This window comes from Miniopterus schreibersii, assembly GCF_964146895.1.
Source record: "Miniopterus schreibersii genome assembly, chromosome: 16".
Lineage (NCBI taxonomy): Eukaryota > Metazoa > Chordata > Mammalia > Chiroptera > Miniopteridae > Miniopterus > Miniopterus schreibersii.
Window position 1 is genome coordinate 40192596 of NC_138116.1, and position 20647 is coordinate 40213242.

The window sequence follows — 20647 nt, forward strand, 5'->3', positions numbered from 1 at the left end:
GTCGGGATACGTGCGGGAGGCAACCAATTGATGTGTCTCTCATGTCGATGTTTCTCTCTCTCTCCCTCCCTTCTACTCTCTCTGAAGAGCAATGGGAAAAATGTCCTTGGGTGAGGGTTAAAAAAAAAATCTTATTTCTTACAAAATCACGCCGTCAGACACTGGAGGGTAGTGGTGAGGGGATGTGAGTGTGAACATGCAAATACGTCAGAATAAAGTTTATCAGCTTCATTCGCTCTTGTGTAGCTTCTTACAGTTGCTGTTTTAACCAATGACTGTATTAAATTCCTCTTCGACTATTACAAAAGTAATACATGTCCACCATAACCAATGAAAAAATATGAAACTATATCAAGAAAACGCCAATAATTCTCCCCGTTTGTGCCCAGCAACCTGTTGCCTCTGTTTGCAAGGAAAGTGCCCAGCTCTCTTTCCTCACCAGCACGAAGACTTGTGGGCAGTGTTCGCTGTCGCATGCCAAGGGGCCACACCGGTGATCAGAGGGAAGCCAGTGTTAAAACCATCTAGCTTTCCACCCCTTTCTTCATAATCAGACAAATATACTCATATAGAGCGTTTCCCCTGTTATTTGTTTTATGTATATACGTGTGTTTGTGTGTGTGTGTTTATGCAACAGTTATGTTGTTTATATTAACCTACCACTTGCTTTTCTCAATTAACAATAATACATCCTAGACATCCGTCCGGGTTGGTAGCTATAGATCTAACTTAGTCTTTTTAATAAGGTGCATAATATTCCATGGTAGGGATACACACACACACACACACACACACACACACCACACATATATATATATACACACACGTATATACACACCATGATTTATTTAGCTATTTTCTTAGTGATGGATATTCAAACTACTGTGTTTTGGTGTTTTTGTTTTGTGTTTTGCCACCAAAAATGATACAATCGAGAGCTTTCTGTGTATATACTTATACATTGATAATTATTTTCCCTTTAAGATAGATCCCCAAAAGTGATGTTTTTAGGTCAAAGATGATATGTACGTCTAACTTTTGAATCGGTGTTGATAGTTTAGTCTCTAAAGAGGAAGTTGCGGTTCACATTCCCCCCTGCGATACAGAGTTACACCTTCCCCATCATCTTTCCTTGTGATGTACCTGGCTCCTCTTTTCAGTTTTTGCCAGTCTGGTGAGGGGAAAAAAAGCTATTCCTATGTTATTATCATTTTAATTTCTCTGAATATTAGTAGTAATAAGTATTTCTTTGTGTATTAATTGGGCATTCTTCATATATTTATAGGCATTTCCAGTTTGGGAAATTGCCTGTTAAATTGGCAGTTAGACCAATCATTTTATTGTTTTTTGTTTTTTTAATATCAATTAATCTAAGTTCTCTGTATGTCAGGGATATTAACTTCCTTCTAGCTTTTGTGCTGCAGATACTTTTTCTAGTCCTCCATTTGTCTTTTGACTTTGCTTGTGTGGCTATCTGCCATTAAAAACGTAATCATATGCATGCATTTCCTTTGCATGGGAAAAGACTCTGGGTCGTCCCCCAGGCATCTTCCACTGTGTTCTTCTAACTTACTGTTCTTTCATTTTCTTTCAGTGAATTGTATACACCTATTCTGTGCATTTAATATACCTGAAACTTACTTTTATACACGGTATGAGGTAGAGTTTCGTTGGGGGTTTTTCCCAGACGATTATCCAATTATGCCAGCACCATTTGTTAACTGAGCCGCCTCCCCCTGAAGTGAAATCCTCTCATCTGATCCCTCCCATGCGTTGCTGGGCTCTGTATTCCAGTCTTCACTTTGCCTGTTCCTGAGTTAGTGCTCTACAGTTTCTATTTAATGACTTTGTAGCAATTATAATATTCAGTAAGATAACTCCACCCTCTCATCCTTGTCTTGCCTAATCCATGACCTCTGTTTTATGGCAGTGATGGAGGTAATATGCTTTAGGCAGTTTTATTTGTATACTGAGCCGATCTCCTTGAGAGTGCACACTGATGTTTTTGTGAAATTTCTCTTCTGATCTTTTATTTCTATTTCCATGGTTGCCAGCTGCTCTAAGTGTCCAGCGTGGTCTTCCTCCCTCCTGTCTCTGGGCTCTCCTAAATGGGCCATTTCCCCTTATATCATCATGGTTTTTGTATTTCCTAAGCAGGCAAGACAACCCATTGCGGTAATCCAGCAAAGTGAGAGCTTGTGGGCCCCGGGAGAGTGACGTGGCCACCCGATCCCTCTTCGTTTAGCCACAGAGAGAACCAAACAGAGCTCCCTTCATCTTTGGGACCCTGAGAGGTTTATTTAGCCTTCAGGGAAACCCAGGCCAGGGTGGGCTCCATACACGGAACCTGCTGAGACCTCCGGCCAACGGGCAGGCGCAACATTCCTTGCCTGCATTTCTTTGGGAGCCCCTCCGGCCTCTGCCTTGCTTTCCTATTTCAGAGACAGGCCCCACGCTTCAAGCTCATACCTGTTTTCTCTTTTCTTTCCGAGGCCCCTAGAATGAACCAGCACATCAGAGGGGATGTAAGCTGGCGATTTTCAGTAAGAGGAGACCCGGTGAGGAAGGACCCGTGAGCAATGAAATAGCGACAGAGAACACAGTGGCCAGCAGGCTGACCCGCTTGCTGCCGGCGGTGTCGTCCCGTTTGGCTTTGTGTTTCCTTTACGGCCTGGAGCAGGCTGCAGGGCTGGGTCCTCGGGGACGCTAACGCCCCCGCCCCCACCTTTCCTGCTGCCTCCCCTTGAGATGTATCACCCACCTTCCATCACGTCTCTCCTTTTGTAATCCGCACCCGAGGATATGTTTTTATTGATTTTAAAGAGAGAAGAAGGGCTGCCCGGCCGGGCGTGGCTCAGCGGTTGAGCATCGACCTAGGATCCAGGCGATTGGGGTTCGATTCCAGGTCAGGGCACATGCCCGGGTTGCGGGCTCGATCCCCAGTCGGGGGCGTGCAGGAGACGGCTGATCAGTGACTCTCTCATCACTGATGTTTATATCTCTCTCTCCCTCTCCTTTCCTCTCTCTGAAATCAATAAAGATATATTAAAAATAAATAAATAAATAGAGAGGAAGGGAGAGAAACATTGATGTAAGAGAGAAACATCGACCCATTGCCTCCCACACCCCTCCCTGAGAACGGGGATTGAACCTGCCACCTTTGAGGTACCGGACAGCGCTCCGGCCAAGTCACCCGGCCAGGGGCCGTCACTAATTCTCATCGGCGTGCCACCCACAGTGCCATCTTTCCCACGAAGCCGCAGACTCGCTCTCTTTTTAAACGTGTGTCTCTTATTTCCACTTTACTCTTTGCTCTTTGGGAATCAAGCTTGAATCCAGAAACGACGGCCACTGGAAGACAGATGTCTAGTGCCCTGTGCCCTCCTCACAGTCAGACTTACTAAGTGAGTGTCAGACCAAAGGACGGCGCTGAGCCTTGACGCGTAGCTCCTCTTGCTAGTGGGTGAGATCCTGGCAGAGCCCCTGCTGCCCCCCACTTCGGGAGGCTGTGGGATGGCCGAGGGACACTTCTATCGCTTGGGCCCCAGCTGCCAGAGGCGCCTGCCCAGATGTGAGGGCAGGCACGCCGCGCCCAGTAGAAGCAGCTGTGCCGCCTTCGCCGTGTGCATGCCCCGACACACCGAGGGGCTAGCGGTGCCGCAGCGGGCCGGGCAGTGGCACCACCGAGGAGGCCGGGCACAGCCCTGTCACTCGCCCGAAGGCGAGAACAGAGCACAGTGTCAGCAGGAAGATGCTCCCCGGCCCGACAGCTTCACCAAACCCAGAGGAACAGTGATCGCGGGGAGGCGGGGTTGCGTAGCTGCAGCTCTCCCCCGGCGCCTGCGGGCTGTTGGGTCACTGAACTTCCGCCCGACGGGGGATCTGAGAAGGTGCTGTCAGGGTAGGCAGCGAGCGACGGCAAAGACGCTCGCCGTTTGCCATGTTCAGGTGAGAAAACGTAGTCCTGAATCGATTGTTCTCCTGTGTTCGAAAACAGTAATAAATAAGGAAGCACTCAAAAATCAGGACCCTTTTGGAAAAGATTTACTGATGGCCACGATAAATTTCAGACAACGTATCTTGGCGCCCAAAATAAAATTCAAGGGACTACAGACCTTAGGCAACAGTAGATAAAGGCGAGATAAAGTTGCCAAGTAAAGCGGAAAGGAAACTGAAGGAGATTTGGAATTACTTTTACAAAATACCTAAATAAGTACCGGTATAGATGCTTTCAGTAAAGGACAGAATTGACCCTGCAAAAAACTGAACCAATGATGTGGAGAAAAGCCCGAGTTCCCATGTGCCTCCTGCCCGCACCCACACACAGCCCCCCATTGTCAGCACCCCGCAGCGGTGCGTTTGTTACAGTCAGTAAGCCGGCACTGACACATCACTGTCACCCAGAGGGTGCCGTTTCCTTTAGGGCTCCTCTGGTGGTGTTTCCATGAGGGGTCGCTCTTGGTGGTGTTTCCATGAGGGGTCACTCTTGGTGTTTCCATGAGGGGTCGCTCTTGGTGTTTCCATGAGGGGTCGCTCTTGGTGTTTCCATTAGGGGTCGCTCTTGGTGGTGTTTCCATGAGGGGTCGCTCTTGGTGGTGTTTCCATGAGGGGTCACTCTTGGTGTTTCCATGAGGGGTCGCTCTTGGTGTTTCCATGAGGGGTCGCTCTTGGTGTTTCCATGAGGGGTCGCTCTTGGTGTTTCCATTAGGGGTCGCTCTTGGTGGTGTTTCCATGAGGGGTCGCTCTTGGTGGTGTTTCCATGAGGGGTCACTCTTGGTGGTGTTTCCATGAGGGGTCGCTCTTGGTGGTGTTTCCATGAGGGGTCGCTCTTGGTGGTGTTTCCATGAGGGGTCGCTCTTGGTGTTGTACATTTTAGGGGTCTTGGCAAATGTGTAATGACATGTATTCACCATTGTAATGTCACACAGAATAGTTTCACTGCCCTGGAAGTCCTCTGCCTGCATCCCTCCCTTCTCCCTAACCCTGGCAGTCACTGGTCTTTTCAGCCTCCATTGTTTTGCATTTTCCGGTGTGTCCTGCAGCTGGAATCATGGCAGGCAGCCTTTTCAGACTGGCTTCTTTCATGTAATAGTCAGGGCTTGATAGTCATTTCTTTTTAGAGCAGAATAATATTCCCTTGTCTGGCTATACCACAGTTTATCCATTTACCTACCGAAGGACATCCGGATTGCCTCCACGTTTTGGCAATTACGAGTAAAGCTGCCATAAACATCTGCGTGCAGGTATTTGTACATTTGCGATTCGTTTGGGTCAAAACCAAGAAGCGTAATTTCTGGATCTTCTGGCGAGAGTATCTTTAGTTTCGTAAGAAACTGCCGAGCTGCGTCCCAAAGTGGCTCTGCCGTTTTGCAGTCCGCCGCTAACTGAAGTTCCTCTCCTTCGTGTCCGTGACAGCGTGTGGTGCTGTCAGTGTTTTGAATTTTAGCGATTCTAATAGTTGTGTAGTGATACGTCATTGTTATTTTAATTTGCAGTTAAAATCCCAATATAATTTTGGGGTTTTCCCGCTACCTTTCCATTATGGACTTCTAATTTAATTTCCCTGTGGTCAGAGAGCAGGTGTTCTATGATTTTGATTATTTTAAATCAAAGGTGTATTTTATAGCCCAGACTGTGGTCTGTCTTGGTGGATGTTCCATGTGAGCTTGAAAAGAGTGTGTGCTCTGCTGTTGTTGGAGTAGTCTATAGATACCAGTTATATCTAGCTGATTAATTATGCTGTTAAGTTCAACTATGTCCATTCTGATTTTATGCCTCCTGGATGTGTCCATTTCTGATGGAAGGGGGTTAAAGTGTCCCACTATAGTAATGGACTTGTGTTTCCTCTTGCAGTTCTGTCATTTTTGCCTCACATGGTTTGGTGCTCTGCTGTGAGGTGCGTTCACGTTAAGGACTGTTGTGTCTTCTTGCAGGATGACCCTCTTGTCACTATGCCTTATCCCTGACACCTTCCCTGCTCTGAATTCTGTTCTGTGGAAAATGAATGCAGCTAATCCCACTTCTTTTGATTAGTGTTAGCATGGTGTATCTTTACCTGTCCCTTTACTTTTAGTCTATATATTGATAATATATAGATTATGACATGTATCTTTATATTTAAAATGAATTTCTTATAGACAACATATACTTGGGCCCTTTTTAAATCTACTGTGGCACTTTCTGTCTTTTCATTGGTGTATTTAGACCATTGAGATCTAAGAAATTATTGATATAGTTGGATTAATATCTATCACATTTTTTAGTTTTCTATTTGTTGCCTTTGTTCTTTGCTACTATTTTTGTCTTCTACGTTTTTTCTGCCTTTTAGGGTTTTAATTGGGCATTTTGTATGCTTCTGTTTTTTCTCCTTTCTTAGTATATCAATTACATTTCTTTTTACTTTCTTAGTGGTTGCCCTAGAGTTTACATTATACATTTATAACTAATCCAAGTCCACTTTTTAGTAACAATTTTCTGCCTCACATGGAATGCAGGTACCTTTTAGTAACAAACTATTTCTAATTCCTTCCATTTCGCTTATACCTAAGCATACACAGCATAGATATGTATGTATGTGTACTCATACATATATATATATACATTGTTGCTATTATTTTGAAAAAACTTATGAGATCAATTAAGAATAAGAAAAATAAAAGTTTATTTTACCTTTAGTTGTTCCTTTTCTGATGCTTCTCCTGTGTTTATGTAGATCTGTGTTTCTGACCTATGTCATTTTCCTTCTCTCTGAAGAACTTCTTTTAACATGTCTTGCAATGCAGGTCTACTGGCAAACAAATTCTATCAGTTTTTGTTTATCTGAGAAACTTTTTAGTTCTTTAAGATTTTTTTTGAGTGATTTTTAGAGAGAGAGAAAGTGAGAGGGAGAGGGAGAGAGAAACATTGATGTGAGAGTGAAACATCGATTGGCTGCCTCCTGAGTGCCCCACACTAGGCATCGAGCCCACAACCTGGGCATATGCCCTGACCGGGAATCAAGCCAGCGACCTTTTGGTGCACAAGACGTCGCCCAACCGAGTCACACTGGCCAGAGCTTTAGTTCTTTACTTTTAAAGAATATTTTGCAGGATGCAGAATTCAAGGTTGGAGGGTTTTTTTTCTTAATACTTTTACGTATTCCACTTCTCTTTCTTCTTGCTTACATAGTTTCTGAGAAGAAATCAGATTAATTATTATCTTTGCTCCTCTGTGGGTAATATGTTTTTCCTCTGTGGTTTCTTACAGGATTTTTTCTTTTTTTAAATTTTTCTTTCTGAAGTTTGAATATGATATGCCTATGTGTACCTTTTTTTGACATTTATCCTGCTTGGTGTTCTCGGAGCTTCCTGGACCTGTGGTTTGGTGTCTGACATCAGTCTGGGGAAATTCTCACTCATATTTCTTCAGATGTTGCTTCTGTTCCTCTCTTCTCTTCCTTCTAGTATTTCTACCATGCACATGTCATACATTTCAGAGTTGTCCCACAGTTCTTGGATATTCTGTTCCTTTTTTTTCGTCTTCTTTCTCTTTGCTTTTCAGTTTTGAAGTTTGTTGTCATGTTCCCTAGCTCAGAGAGGTTCTTTCCTCAGTCATGTCCAGTTTACCGATGAGCCCATCACAGGCAATCTCCACGAACTTCACAGCATTTTTGTCTCCAGCATTTCTCTTTGATTATTAGAGTTTCTCTCTCTCTGCTTATGTTATCCATCTGTTCTTGCATGTTGTCTATTTCTTTAATTAATATCCTTAGTATATTAATCATAGTTTTTAAAAAAATATTCCTAGCCTGATAATTCCAACATTTTTGCCATATCTAACTCTATTGTGATGCTTGTTTTATTTCTTGAATCTGTGGGTTTTTTTCTATTCAGTATGCCTTGCAGTTCTAACAAAAGGGTGGATGTGATGTAGTGGGTAAAAGGAACTGTGGTAAATAGGCCTTTAGTAACATAGTGGTGCGGTGTGGGGGCGGGAAGGGCTCTACAGTCCTGTAATTAGGTCTCAGCCTTTCAGGGAAGCCTGTGCTCCTGGACTGTGCTCCTTCACCGGTGCTTCTCAGTTATTGTTTTTTGTTGTTATTGTTTTCATATTCTCTGGTTTGTTTTAATTTTAGGTGGGACAGGATGGCTAGACGGGGCTGGGATTGGGTATTTCTCTTTACCAGTGTTTGGAAGGCTAGACCCTGATAGAATTGAGTATTTCCCTTCCCCCAGATCAGTAAGATTCTGATAAAACCCCTATAGGTTAGGCTCAGATAAAATCATTTCTCCTGAAGGTAGTAGGCCTTGCTAAGAGGACTGTAATGCTAAAGAGTATTTCAGGATGGTTCCTTTTCCCTCTTCCTTGTTGAAAGCAGGAGATATTTTCTCTGATATTCACTGTGAGAATTTATAGAGCTCCTGGAGGTAAAACTCACAGTGACTTGGTGCCCCGGAGTTTTTAATTATCAGACCTGTCCACACAGAGCCTCCAGCAGTTTGTCATATATAGTTCAGGTTTTCTACCCCAGCCCAGGTACATTGTGATTCTCATAGTCACCTATCTGTCTCTCCACCCTGAGGGCAGTGTTTTGCCATGTGACCTCGCTTCTCTGATGGGTCAAAAAAGCATTGTTGATTTTTCAGTTTGTTCAGCTTTTTATGTGCTGTTAGTGGGACTTGTAGTCTTACATACCAGACTGGAAACTGAAAATCAGTAATAAAAGTCAAGGTTATACTCTCTACCAGGAAGAAGTATTTAAGAGAGGAGTATCTATAAATATCTTCGGGATATTTTTTAACAACAGAAATATTCAAAATCCTATTATAATATCATATAATATAGGATAATTATAAAATCATATAAATCATATAAAATAGGACTGAGGAAATCAAAGAAGTCTTTATAAAATTGAGAGATGTTCCTAGACAATGTTATCAAAATTTGAATTCCCCCAAGTTAATTTGATTAGAATTAAGTCAATATAATTGTAATAAATGCTTCACAGGGTAATAACGGGTTTCTAAAGTTAATGTGGGAGAATTATTGGAGTTTTGAATTGCTGTCTTTTACAGTATATTGTGAAGTTACATAATTAAAATGTAGGTACTATTTTTAAAAAATAAATAGAACAGTGACAAAAAAAAAGAGAGAGATCCCAGTCAGAAGAAAATCCAAAGTCGAAGTGTATGAGAAGTTTTATCTGTGACATTTTAAATCCATGGGGACAATCTATTCTATTCATGAACAGTTTTTAGACATTTGGTTAGCTCTTTTAAAAAATTCTGTATCTGATACAAGTACCAAAATAAGTTCCAAATGTATTAAAAATATAAATGTTATATTCCCTACTGTACATTTATGTGGATGGTTGAGATGCCCTAAGCGGATTAGCAAAGGAGGAAATCATAAACAGAAAGATGTAATAGACACTGCTACATGAACAAGCCATTAAAAAAAGTATAGGACTGAAAAAGTTGTAAATAATATCAAAAGATAAGTGGAAAATTGGGGAAAATATTAGTAGTAGTTGATAAAGCCATTGCTCTCATCAATCTAAAGAAGTCTTACAAATCTTACAGATAAATAGATAAAGACTCCTATAGAAAAATGAATACTTAATGTTGACAAGGAATTGACAGTGGGTGACACAAATAGACAATAAATTTGGAAGAAAGTTAAGCTCTTGATTAAACAGAATACAAATTAGGAACATATTTAAATTCTCTCTATAAACTTGATTGTGATTAAACAGAATTAAAAGGTTACTGTAGAAAACAAGGAAAATATTTGTGGATTAATTCATATGTTTTAAGTGTTTTTTTCTGATGGTTGACAGTATAGATCAAAAGCCCTAATGTCCCAACTCATTATTATCTTTCTAATAATTTTAAACTTAATTATAAGGAATTATATAATCAGAATTCATTTTAACTGCAGAATTTATCCTGAGGAAATAATCACAAGATGGGTGCAAATCTGTATAAACAGATATTTTATTCAAATGTCATTGCAATGTGAAAAACTCAAAACATAATATCCAACAATAGAAACATAGTCCATCCATTTATTAAATATCATGTCCATTACGAAACATGTTTATCTGGGGGTAGATGAGCTACAAAGCATCCTGGTCCCATTTTTTGTAAGCCTAGTAACCATACAAAACGTGCCGATTAAAATAGATGCCAGCTGAGCAACATCACGCCCATAGCCACACTATCTCTGCTATTGGGATTACAGGCAAACATGGTCATTTACTTCGTATTTTTCCAAGTGTTGGTTAGTTGCAAATTCAGAGGTCAAATGATTTTTTAAACACACTTAACTCTGGCGATAATTGATGAAAGGTTTTTTTTCTTTATAAAGAAAGTTCACTGATGACTTAGATAAAGGGACATCTTATTTGTAGTCCGCCTTTATTGCTTGCAGTGTGGCTTATTTGGAGTCCCCGGGGCTTGCTCAATAAGGCGGTAACCTAACTGTACCTTTGAAACCCTGTTGCGTGCTGAGGCACACGCAGGTGGCCTGACTCCGCAGCCCCGTCCGCGGGTGAAGTTGGGACGCTGACGGGGGAGGTGCAGCTGCGCTGGCGCTCGGCCCTTCCCGGGTGGCTTCCTGTCCGCCTGCAGAGCCGCTTCTCACCCAGCCCTTGCCTTTCCCTCACTTGACATCGCTCCCTCCGCACTGCCAGGCTGGTGACAGATGTCTGCTGATGCGGGGATGGCAGACGAGGTGGATTCCCACAAAACTGCCGTCTCCTGACCCTTTGATCGACGGGCAGCCCTACCAAGGCGTCACTACGGGGGCAGGGGGCTGAGGTGGGGCGCTCAGAGCCCGCCTTAGTCTCAGGGAGAGGGACCCTTGCTGAGCCTCTGCTGCTTCGTTTGTTCTGACAGCAGATAGTTACTAAGCCCCCCATCAGAAGCGCTTCTGAGACCGTCCGAGACTGGAAATTCAGCACTTGCCTAAGAGAGATGAGAAGTCCCTGGGACAGGTGCCTGGCACCTCGGCTGCTCCCCGTGGGTGCCAATCATGGCTCCCCCTCTCTGCGTCTCTGGACTGGAGCAAGCGTAGCGCTGCCTCCTCTGGGCAAGCCCCCCGAGGACAGGCCCGTCAGCCCTGTGCCCGGCTCCGTTGTCTCGGGTACAAGAGCCCTTTAGGATGTCCCCGCGGCCCTTGCCTGTTGGGGGCTGCAAGTGGGAGCAGATCGCCCCTCACACGCGCCTGCTGTCACTAAGCATGGGTTTCCCCCGCAGCCGGAGGGGCCGGGTGGCTGTAGGTCCTCGAGGTTCCACGGAGCAGGCTCTTCCTGACGCACGATGCCTGCCGACCGCATCTGCATCGGGTCAGCTCCTTGAGCTGGTCTCTGTCTCCCTCCCACGGGACGTTCTAGGCTCTTCTCTCCTCCACTTAGCATTGCTTCTAGAGGCCTCCTACCTGATGCAGCGCAGGGAGGAACTTGAGAGGTCACTTGAGAGGTCACGTCACTTGCACAAACAGGCTCAGAGATGTGGTCGGTGACAGTCTCCGTGCTGCTCAGAACGTACCTTGTTCCTGGCGGTGGATGTTTCTGTGGAACTGGACATAGTCCTCAGGTGGAACACAGGGTTGGGCCCTGTCCCCATCGCGTGGAGAACCGGGACGCGCGGGGAGGTTAAGACGGGCTTTGTGTGCGAGGGTGAGCCCAGGCCCTGGCGCGCTCTGGACCCGCGGCCTTGCCCCGCCCGCCTGTCTTCCCAGCTTCCCGCAGGCGGGTCACCCAGCCAGTGCTGACAGTGAAGGACACGAACCCGAGAGGACAGGGGGCAAAAGCAGTTTGTACGCGCGGCTTCGCGGCGGTGGCATGAGCTGCAGGGGCGTGTGGACGGGAGGGCGCCGTGCAGGCCTCCTGTGCGGTGCAGGCCTCCTGTGCGCGCCCGCGTCCTCCGGGGCGGCGCCGAGGAACCGCGGGCATGTCCACGGCAGAGCCGGGACGTTCGGCTTCTATTGAAAGTGCCATTGATCAGGCTGTTTCTCCTGAGGTCTGCACGGTGCATGAGCCGCTCTGTTTCACCTTCCGCAGGACCAGCTGTCAGCTGACATGTACAGTTTTGTGGCCAAAGAAATTGACTATGCAAACTACTTCCAAACGGTGAGTGTCCCGAAAGGCGAGTGTGCGCGGGCAGGGCGTGGTGGGCGTGGGACCGAGGGCCCGCGGGGGAGCGCGGGACAGGAAGGGTGGGGTCTGACGCTTCTGCCTTGAGTAAATCCTGCCTTGTTCCTCCTTGTATGGATTCCCCAGAACCTAAGGAAAAAACCTGACCTCATCCGGGAAGGTTATTGCAACTCAGAGATCTATGGCGGCGGTTCCCAGTCAGGGGTGGCGTTGCTCCCTCTTCCAGGAGACATTTGGCCATGTTTCTGGAGACATTTTTTGGCTGGCACCCCTGGGGGAGATGCCATTGCTCCCTAGTGGGTAGAGGTCAGGGGTGCTGCTAAATATCCCGCAGTGCACAGAACAGCATTTTCCAGACCACAACCAAGAATTTTCCAGACCAGAGTAGGGCCAAGGGTGAGAAACCCTGGTGTATCATCAAGACACTGGGAAGATACCGTCCCCAGCACATTCTGCTTTTAATCTAGGCCTTTGCTCAGATGATGACAGATCAGTAAATGATGATTCGTGTGACCTGTTTGCCCCCCTCTCCTCAATGAAAGCAGGTGCAACAAGTAGAGAAACAGGATCGAGAGGAGAGAAAATACACACTAAAAATAGGGAAGTGACGGAATGCTAAGGAAGGAAGGAAAGGAGGAGACATCCGGAAAGTTTACTTGCTTTGACGAGTAGGTAGGACGGCTGCGGGCTGTTAGCAGTCGTCCAGCACTTCCATCAGTGGAGCCGAAACTTAGAGGAGTTTCCTCTACCCTGAAAAACAACAACAACAGATATGCATCCCTTCCAACTTAGAATGTTTACTTTAAAGTACTAATACATTTCAAGTATACTCCATTGGTTTTACTGGTGAAGGTAATAGTCAACTTTAGAGCTGTTAAAACTAATGAAATTGTTATATTCCAAGCATCATTCGGCTGCCAGTTGTCATTCGAATACCATTTATTTCAGTATTCTGATTTTTTAAAAATTCATTTTAGTTTTACTTGAAGATATTAGTATTTACCCTTCATACCAAGCATTTAAATAGTGATTCATTCCCCTTCCCTCACTCAAGCCCATTTTTGAGGGGTTCAGAAAATAATGAAGTAACTATTGGTCACAAGTTTTCCTCTGCTCTTAGTAGTGGGACAGTCAAAATAGAACAGCTTGAAGGAGTTTGTTCCTTGAGCAGTATTATTATAACTAAGGCAGTTTTACCTTCCAAAGTATTTGAAGAAATTGTGGATCAAGCCAGAAGTTTTTTGATCAATTATATCTTGAACCCGCTTTTCAGAAAACTGTGTGTGTGTGTGTGTGTGTGTGTGCGCGCGCCCTCGCATGCACGCACAGGCTAATGGCATTTAGCTCCTATAGGCAAATGGATTTCTGAATGTGTTTTCCATTTCTATTTACCTATTGATTCACCTCGCTGTGTTTTCTTTTGCTTTGAGAGGTGCTCAGTAGGTGGGACGGCAGCAAGGGCAAGCTCTCTCAGTCAGGCTCCAGCTCTGGGGTGGTCCCCCTAATCCTGCTTGGCTCTCCTACCTCCCACAGTCCCACTGTGGTGACTGTTGCTACAGAGCCTAAGGAGGAAGCATGCCCATGATTTTAGGTGGGTTATGGAGGGAGCAGGGGACTCCACCTCCTTCCCCGTGACTAAGGCAGCACCTTCATGCGAGGACCCCAGTGGCACAGCAGCCTGTGCTCCCCAACCTTTGGCAGCGGGTGATGCTCGCTCCTGTGTTTTCTCAGCTGATAGAAGTGCAAGCTGAATACCACAGGAAGTCGCTGACACTCTTGCAGGCTGTGTTGCCTCAGATAAAAGCACAACAGGGTAAGTGCAGGTCTTCCTGGGTGGGAAGGGTTGGGGGCCTGCTTGCCTTCCCAGATGCGACCCAGGCCCTGTATTTCCGTGCACCCTTACGCTCTCCCCAGCGGCATCATGTTTAGGTGGCCGGCTAGAACTTGACCTGCCTGTGCCTCCATCCAGCTGCAGTGGAGCAGAGCAGGCTCCAACACACCATCCCCTCGGGGATGAGTCAGGGTGGGGGACATGGAGTGTGGGGTGTGTGCTGCAGGAGGCCCAGCAGCTCTGGACATAGTTGGTTATCCATCCAGTCCTCTCAGTCATCCCTAAAACCACAGGCATAGAGGCTCAATTGGGCCTCCATGTCTTTTGTAGTCTTAGGATCATCTATGTGACAAGAGGAAAGACATATTCCAGCCTGAGTGGCCTTCCCTAGCCCTTTTCACTGACTCCTTCCCACCCCACCCCTCAGAGGCCTGGGTGGAGAAGCCTTCCTTCGGGAAGCCCCTGGAGGAGCACCTCACCATCAGCGGCCGGGAGATCGCCTTCCCCGTTGAGGCCTGTGTCACGATGCTGCTGGAGTGCGGGATGCAGGAGGAGGTAGGTCTGGGCATAGCCCAGCCGCCCCTCGCAGGTCCCCTCTTCCTGAGACACAGACTGCAGGATCTTCTTTCCTGTTACCATCCCCACCCGGCTCCCACAGATCCAAACATGGTGACATGGGGTGCAGCCCTTCCCTGAGGACATAGACTTCATCTGGTTTAAGAGTTAGCCCTGCACCTCCCAACACACACACACACACACACACACACACACACACACACACGCGTAGGTCTTTTCACACCTGAATTCCTGGACATCCCCAAATCTAACCAGGTCTCAGTCAAAGTCTTCTCCAAAATGTACCTTAAATACACAAGAATAAGACATCTCAGTGCCCAAGTTTCCTTTTTTCAACAAATGCTGAGATGGAATAATGAGTCTCCCGTGCTAGGCCCTGGGGACCCCACAGTGGGTCAGCCCAGTCCCTGCTGTAAAGGAACATTCAGGAAACAAGGGGCTGTAGTGTTGACATGGTGCTGGGAAATCACATCTGGAGAATTTGGAGCAAAGAGGTGGGCAGGCTTCCTGAATGTTGGTATTGCTTCTGTGCCTCTGAGTGGCAGGGCTGTCTGCTGACCCTCTGGCCCTTTGTAGGGACTCTTCCGAGTGGCTCCATCCGCCTCGAAGCTGAAGAAGCTGAAAGCGGCCCTGGACTGCTGTGTGGTGGACGTGCAGGAGTACTCAGCAGACCCCCATGCCATTGCAGGTGGGTGCCCCACAGCCCCTTGCCAGGCGCTCCCGTTCTGTGGAGCTCACAGGGAAGGGTGAGCGTGGCAGCTTTGTGGCCACATGCCACAGACACTTGAGCCCATGGCTTCCTGACATGCTTTAGATGTGTCCACACAGGGCCAGTGTGAGGCCTGGTGTCTACCAGTGTGCCAACCAACGATGTGGTGGGAAATAAGAGGCGGGAAGGCGAATGAAATCATCAGCACAGGCCCCACTGCCATGTCAGAGCCTCGGGTCCATTCAGGAAAGCCACCATTGGATGCTGTTGTCTGGGTCAGGGAGCCCGTCCCTAGATGTAACCCACTTGGGTGACGCTGGCTGGTGGAACTTGTCACTGCCTTGGCAAAGTGGCTCATGGCCAATGTTGTATTCATGCCCAGGAGCTTTGAAATCTTACCTCCGAGAGTTGCCAGAACCTCTCATGACCTTTGAACTCTATGACGAGTGGATTCAGGCTTCCAAGTGAGTACATGCATTTTGGAGTCTTGTGGGTTGGAGTTTATCTGGGAGTATTTGTTGAAATTATGAAAGCATGGAACCTGTGGTCTAGCAGCTCCCTCCTTATATCTGTCGTGCAGAAACATCTGTCACGTCTGCACAGGTGTCAAAGAGGCATATGCGAGAACGTGGGTTGCAGCAGTTTCTGGAGTAGCAAAAGCCTGAAAGTTCCTGAATGCTCCTTGGTGGGGGTGGGGAGTGGCTCAGTGAACCCTGCACTGTGATGGATTCTGCAGCAGTTGGAACGTGGGGCCCTCTCCCTCCAGGGAGCACGCCCCTGCCATTGCCATTGCATTCCCCCACAGGCACATGTCCCCTGGCCTCTGGGGGACCCCATGGGACTTGCAGCCAGGGGAGCAGTGGTCCTTGTTTCACTGTCCTAAGTATGTTTTTGCTGCGGTCAATAAATTCTTGCTTGCTTTTCTTAAAAAACAAGAAAAAAAGAGAAAGAAACATGGGTAGAGCTCCTCATGCTAAAGTGAAAGTCTTATTATTGATCGAAATGAAGCAGGTTAACTGTTGTTGTAAAAAGAGAAAAAAACACTCAAAACAATACAGTTGTAGGAGGGGCTGTGTGTGTGTGTAAATGCTGAAAGACGGTTCTGGAAGGGCTCACAGCAGAGACAGTGATTCCCCTGGAGTGGAGCAGCCAAGGGAGTGGCACAGGGGTCTTCCCCGATCTCTGATAGTTAAAAATACTTTAGCAACAATTCATAACTACTATGAAAACATGACACTTGGGCAGAGGACACCACCCCACTCTCCAGAAGATGAGCCTGAGGGACAGGCCTCAGCTGGAGGTAACAGGAACAGCACCTGAGACTCCAGCCGTGTGCTGGGAAGGGGGCATACAAAGGGCGGGTGAAGCCGCGGCCATGGCACCTACTTTGGCTTTGAAGGGGGGTTTCTTTTTTATTCCTGGCTTCCTCCCTCACGTGACCCACACATTCACACATTGGCATTGGCCACAAGGGAGAGCTCTCTTGGGTAAGTGCTGTTTTTTGGAGGACGTTTTAGTGAGTACATGGGCATGGCTAGTGAGGAAACAGAGCTGGCACCAGAGAGTGGGTGGTAGAGACAGTGCAGGAAGAAGAGGTGAAGGAGGGAGGACATCTCAGGAGAGCAGGACTCAGCTCAGTGCCTGCGAAGGGCGTGATTTCTGGAGGTCTCTAGCCCTGGGATTTAGTGTCAGGAGCAGCCGGCTTGGTGTGAGGAAGAACACTGGAGGGCGCGTCTGCTTCTGTGAGAACTGGGGGCTGGAAGAGCCACCCCGCTGACCTGGAGGGAGCCGGGCTGCTGTGTGTCGGGGGAGAGAGTGGTGCCCCAGTCATGGTGTATAACACTGTTTCCCTGACATGATAGAGGGTAAGTGTTTTAAAAGGCTGGCTGAATGTACGGTGCTCTTGTATCTCATTGCGGAGGGGTGTTAAGGTCCACGGCGATATTAATAATCACAGGAGATACTGTTTGTTCTAAGCGCATTCTATGTTTTTAACTCACCTAATTTCACAGCAACTCTATGAAGCGAGTTGCACTGTTTCTCCCGTTTAACAGGTGAGGAAGTTGAGTCATGGGAAGGTATGTAATGCAGGTTACTTGCCATCAAACAAATGGCAGAATGAGGATCTGGATCCAGGGAGGGTGGTTCCAGAGCCCACGTACTTGACCGTGGCCCCGAGGCGTCTCTAGGACAGCACTGTGGTCCTGGGGATGAAGATAAGTGGGAACATGTCCTTTGATGGGAACTGTCCCTTTTACTCACTGAATGTCTGAGTCACCCTGGTGATGTAAAGCTAGAGAAGGGGAGGGGCCTGCAGTCTCAGGATCCACCTGAGAGACACTCCTCCTGCCTCAGTTGTAAAGGTGGGTCTCCAATGAAACAGGAAACAGGAAGGATCCTGAGCTCTGTGTTTGGAACCGAAGGAGAGCAAGGACTGCTTTCTGCCCCTGGAGGGTGTGGGTGTCCCGCCTGGCGCCATGTATCCTGGCTTCCGTGCCGGTCACCCTCCTGACAACACCAGGCCCTGCCTACTGCACACATTCTCCCGGGACATGGGATGCGGGCAGGGGAAGGTTTGTTAAGATGGGACTGGACAAGACAGAAAGAGAACCTGGAAAGATAATAGCAAACAGTTGAACAGTCACAGCTTGCTGACATTATCCATCAAGTGGCAGGCTCCTTATTCTCAAATACAACAGTGACGGGTTAATATGACTGCCAGCGAGGCTTCGTTGAAGCCTGTGCAACCAGTGGCTTTTCCTATTAATTTCCCAGCATCCAGGAGCAAGACAAGAGGCTTCAGGCTCTGTGGAACGCTTGCGAAAAATTGCCCAAGGCCAATCACAACAACATCCGGTGAGTGGGCCCCGGGGACACTGGGCCAGTTATTCAAGCCCCAGACGCACATTTTCCTGGTTGGAGGTCACGGTCGCTAGCATGCACTGAATCTCAGGGTGTCCAAAGCATTATTAACATGCATGGTCTCTGCTCAGCCTCAAACAACCCTGTCAAGTTGTTCGTTTCCATTTCATAGATGAGGAAACAGAGCCTGTGACTTTGGAGGTTGCCTGACTAGCCACTGGCTAATTCTGTTAAGTTCTTTGATTTGCAAGGAGCAAAGATTAATGCAAGCTATTTCAAGATACTGGGGATTTATTGCAAAGAAGGGGGCTGTTCATGGACACCTGGGAGAAGCTAAGCAGACCTGGAGCTGGAGTTGGCAGGTGCAGCCTCGAGCTGGTCCGCTGGAAGGAGAGGCGGGGGAACATGCTCCAGGGCCCCCGTTCCCCAGCTATTTTAAACGCATGTCTGTCTCTCGCTTTTCTCGCGACCACCCGAGATTTTACTTCCTGCTGCCTGCAGATCTCTCGTCTCCGCTGGCTTCTGCTCCGTCACACTTTCTGCTTCCTCGTCACTTTCTGTTGCCAGTGCTGGTCCTGCCGCGCACCTCCTCTCGGGGCTTCTTTAGATGCAGATTTTCAGCTTCAGCTCCTGCCGCCATCTGCCTGATTATTTCTGTTTCCCTGAAAAAAATCCCAAGAGTGATCCCCAAAAAACTAAGCATAGAATTACCACTTGACCCAGCAGTACCACACCTGGCTGTAGACAAAAGATTAGAAAGGAGAGACTTGCTGTTTGTGCTCCCAGGTTCACAGCAGCGTCATCCATGATCCCCAAGAGGTGGAAACAAGCATATGTCCCTTGGTGGGTAAACGGGTCAACAAAATACACATCTAATGTGAGATTCAGCCTGAAAAGGAAAGGAAATTCTCACGCATGCTGCAACATGGATGAACCTTGAGGACATTACACTAAGTGAAAAAAAGCAAATACAGAAAGACAAATGCTGTATGATTCCACTCATGAGGCACCTGGGATGGTCACCTCGTAGAGACGGAAAGAATGGTGAATTCCAGTCGCTGTGGGGAGCGGGGGAGAGGAGAGTGCCATTTAGTGGGTTCAGAGTTCTTGTTTGGGATGTTAAAGTTCTGGAGATGGATAGTGGTGATGGTTGCCTAAAAGTGTGAAAGTACTTACTGCTACTGAGCTATATGCTTAAACGTGGGTAAAATGGTGACTCATATATTTACCATCCCAAGAGGGAGAATCAGGTGAGTGTAACGCACTGAGTGTTGCTGACCACAGCCCAGCCCCCGGGCGGCTTCGGGCTGACCGCTCTCGGCTGAGGGCCCAGTTCTGGCCCAGCTGTGTGGTCTCTTGGCGAGTGAGACCCGGACAGGAGGGGCTGTGGGTGGAGTTAGCAGAGCACCGCTCAGGGGCGCCTGGTCAGACCGGAGTCTGGTCTTTCTGCTCGGCTGCCAGCAGGTGAGCCAAGCAAAATGTCATTGGAAACACGGCCTTTGTACCTGAGAGTCCAGGAGAAAACATGCCTCAGGGTGCTTGTCAGAGCCTGGCAGATTCGGCGTGTGATTTGCCAGAGCTATTTTTCGTGCTTCATTTGTGAATAGCTTCTTCACTGGTTCTTTTTTTTTCCTTATTAATAGCTCTATTGAGATATAATCCACTACCATTGTACCCTTTTAAAGTGTATGATTTTGTGGGGGTTTTTGTATAATTGTAGAGTGAGGCACCTATCACCGCAATCGAATTTTAAAACATTTTCGTCACCTCAGAAAGAAGCCCTGTTCCCATAAGCAGTCAGTCCTCAGTTCCCCCAGCCCTGCCCCTGGCCGCCACTAATCTGCTTCCTGTCTGTCTCTGGCTTTGCCTCTCCTGCACAGTTCATGTAAATGGAATCATGCAACATGTGGTCTTTTGTTTCTCAGCACAGTGTTTTCAAGGTTTGTCCATGTGGTAGCATGTGTCGGAGCTTCATTCCTTTTCATGGCTGAATAATGCTCCATTGTATGGATAGACCACATTTATTTGTCCATATATCCCTGGATGGACATCTGGGTGGCCTTCCCTTTTCAACTGTAATGAGTAATGCCTCACGTTTGCGTGGACCTACTTCTCTTGGACATGTCCCTAGCCGTGGAATTGCCGGGTCATTGTGCTATGTCTTAAACTTTTTCTTCATTGGCTCTCTCCAGAAAGCCCCACTGAGGGGGGCTCCAAAGGGACCAGGGGATACCATCCCTAAAATGTCCCTGCCAGTGACACCGAGGCACTTTGCTTCTCCCCTCTGCACACAGGGAAGATGGCAGTGGGTGGCAGATCTGAAATGAAAAAGGAACTTTAGGTCACTTTATACTGAGTCCAAAGGAAGGATTGAGAATGTCTCTGGCCAGAGGTTAACATATAACAGTGAGGTCTGAGTCTGTGTGTTTTGGGCGCATTCCCATGTCCTGACATGTGACATGTCATCACCATACTGCAGGATGTATGAGTCTCGTCAGTAAGCTATGCTGCGTGAGAGAAGTTTCTGCCCAGA

At 47.2% G+C, this 20647-nt stretch overlaps 1 protein-coding gene across 10 annotated transcripts in view; it reads left to right on the forward strand.

The window, feature by feature from the left end:
- The window catches only part of ARHGAP44 (Rho GTPase activating protein 44), a 163900-nt gene that overhangs the window by 117335 nt on the left and 25918 nt on the right, over positions 1-20647 (forward strand). For all 10 annotated transcript variants that reach the window (XM_081116145.1, XM_081116147.1, XM_081116143.1 and 7 more), the window contains exons 8-13: positions 12044-12112; positions 13868-13949; positions 14395-14522; positions 15120-15231; positions 15635-15716; positions 18028-18108. In XM_081116145.1, coding sequence (XP_080972271.1) covers positions 12044-12112; positions 13868-13949; positions 14395-14522; positions 15120-15231; positions 15635-15716; positions 18028-18108 — 554 coding nt within the window. The remainder of the gene's footprint in view (positions 1-12043; positions 12113-13867; positions 13950-14394; positions 14523-15119; positions 15232-15634; positions 15717-18027; positions 18109-20647) is intronic.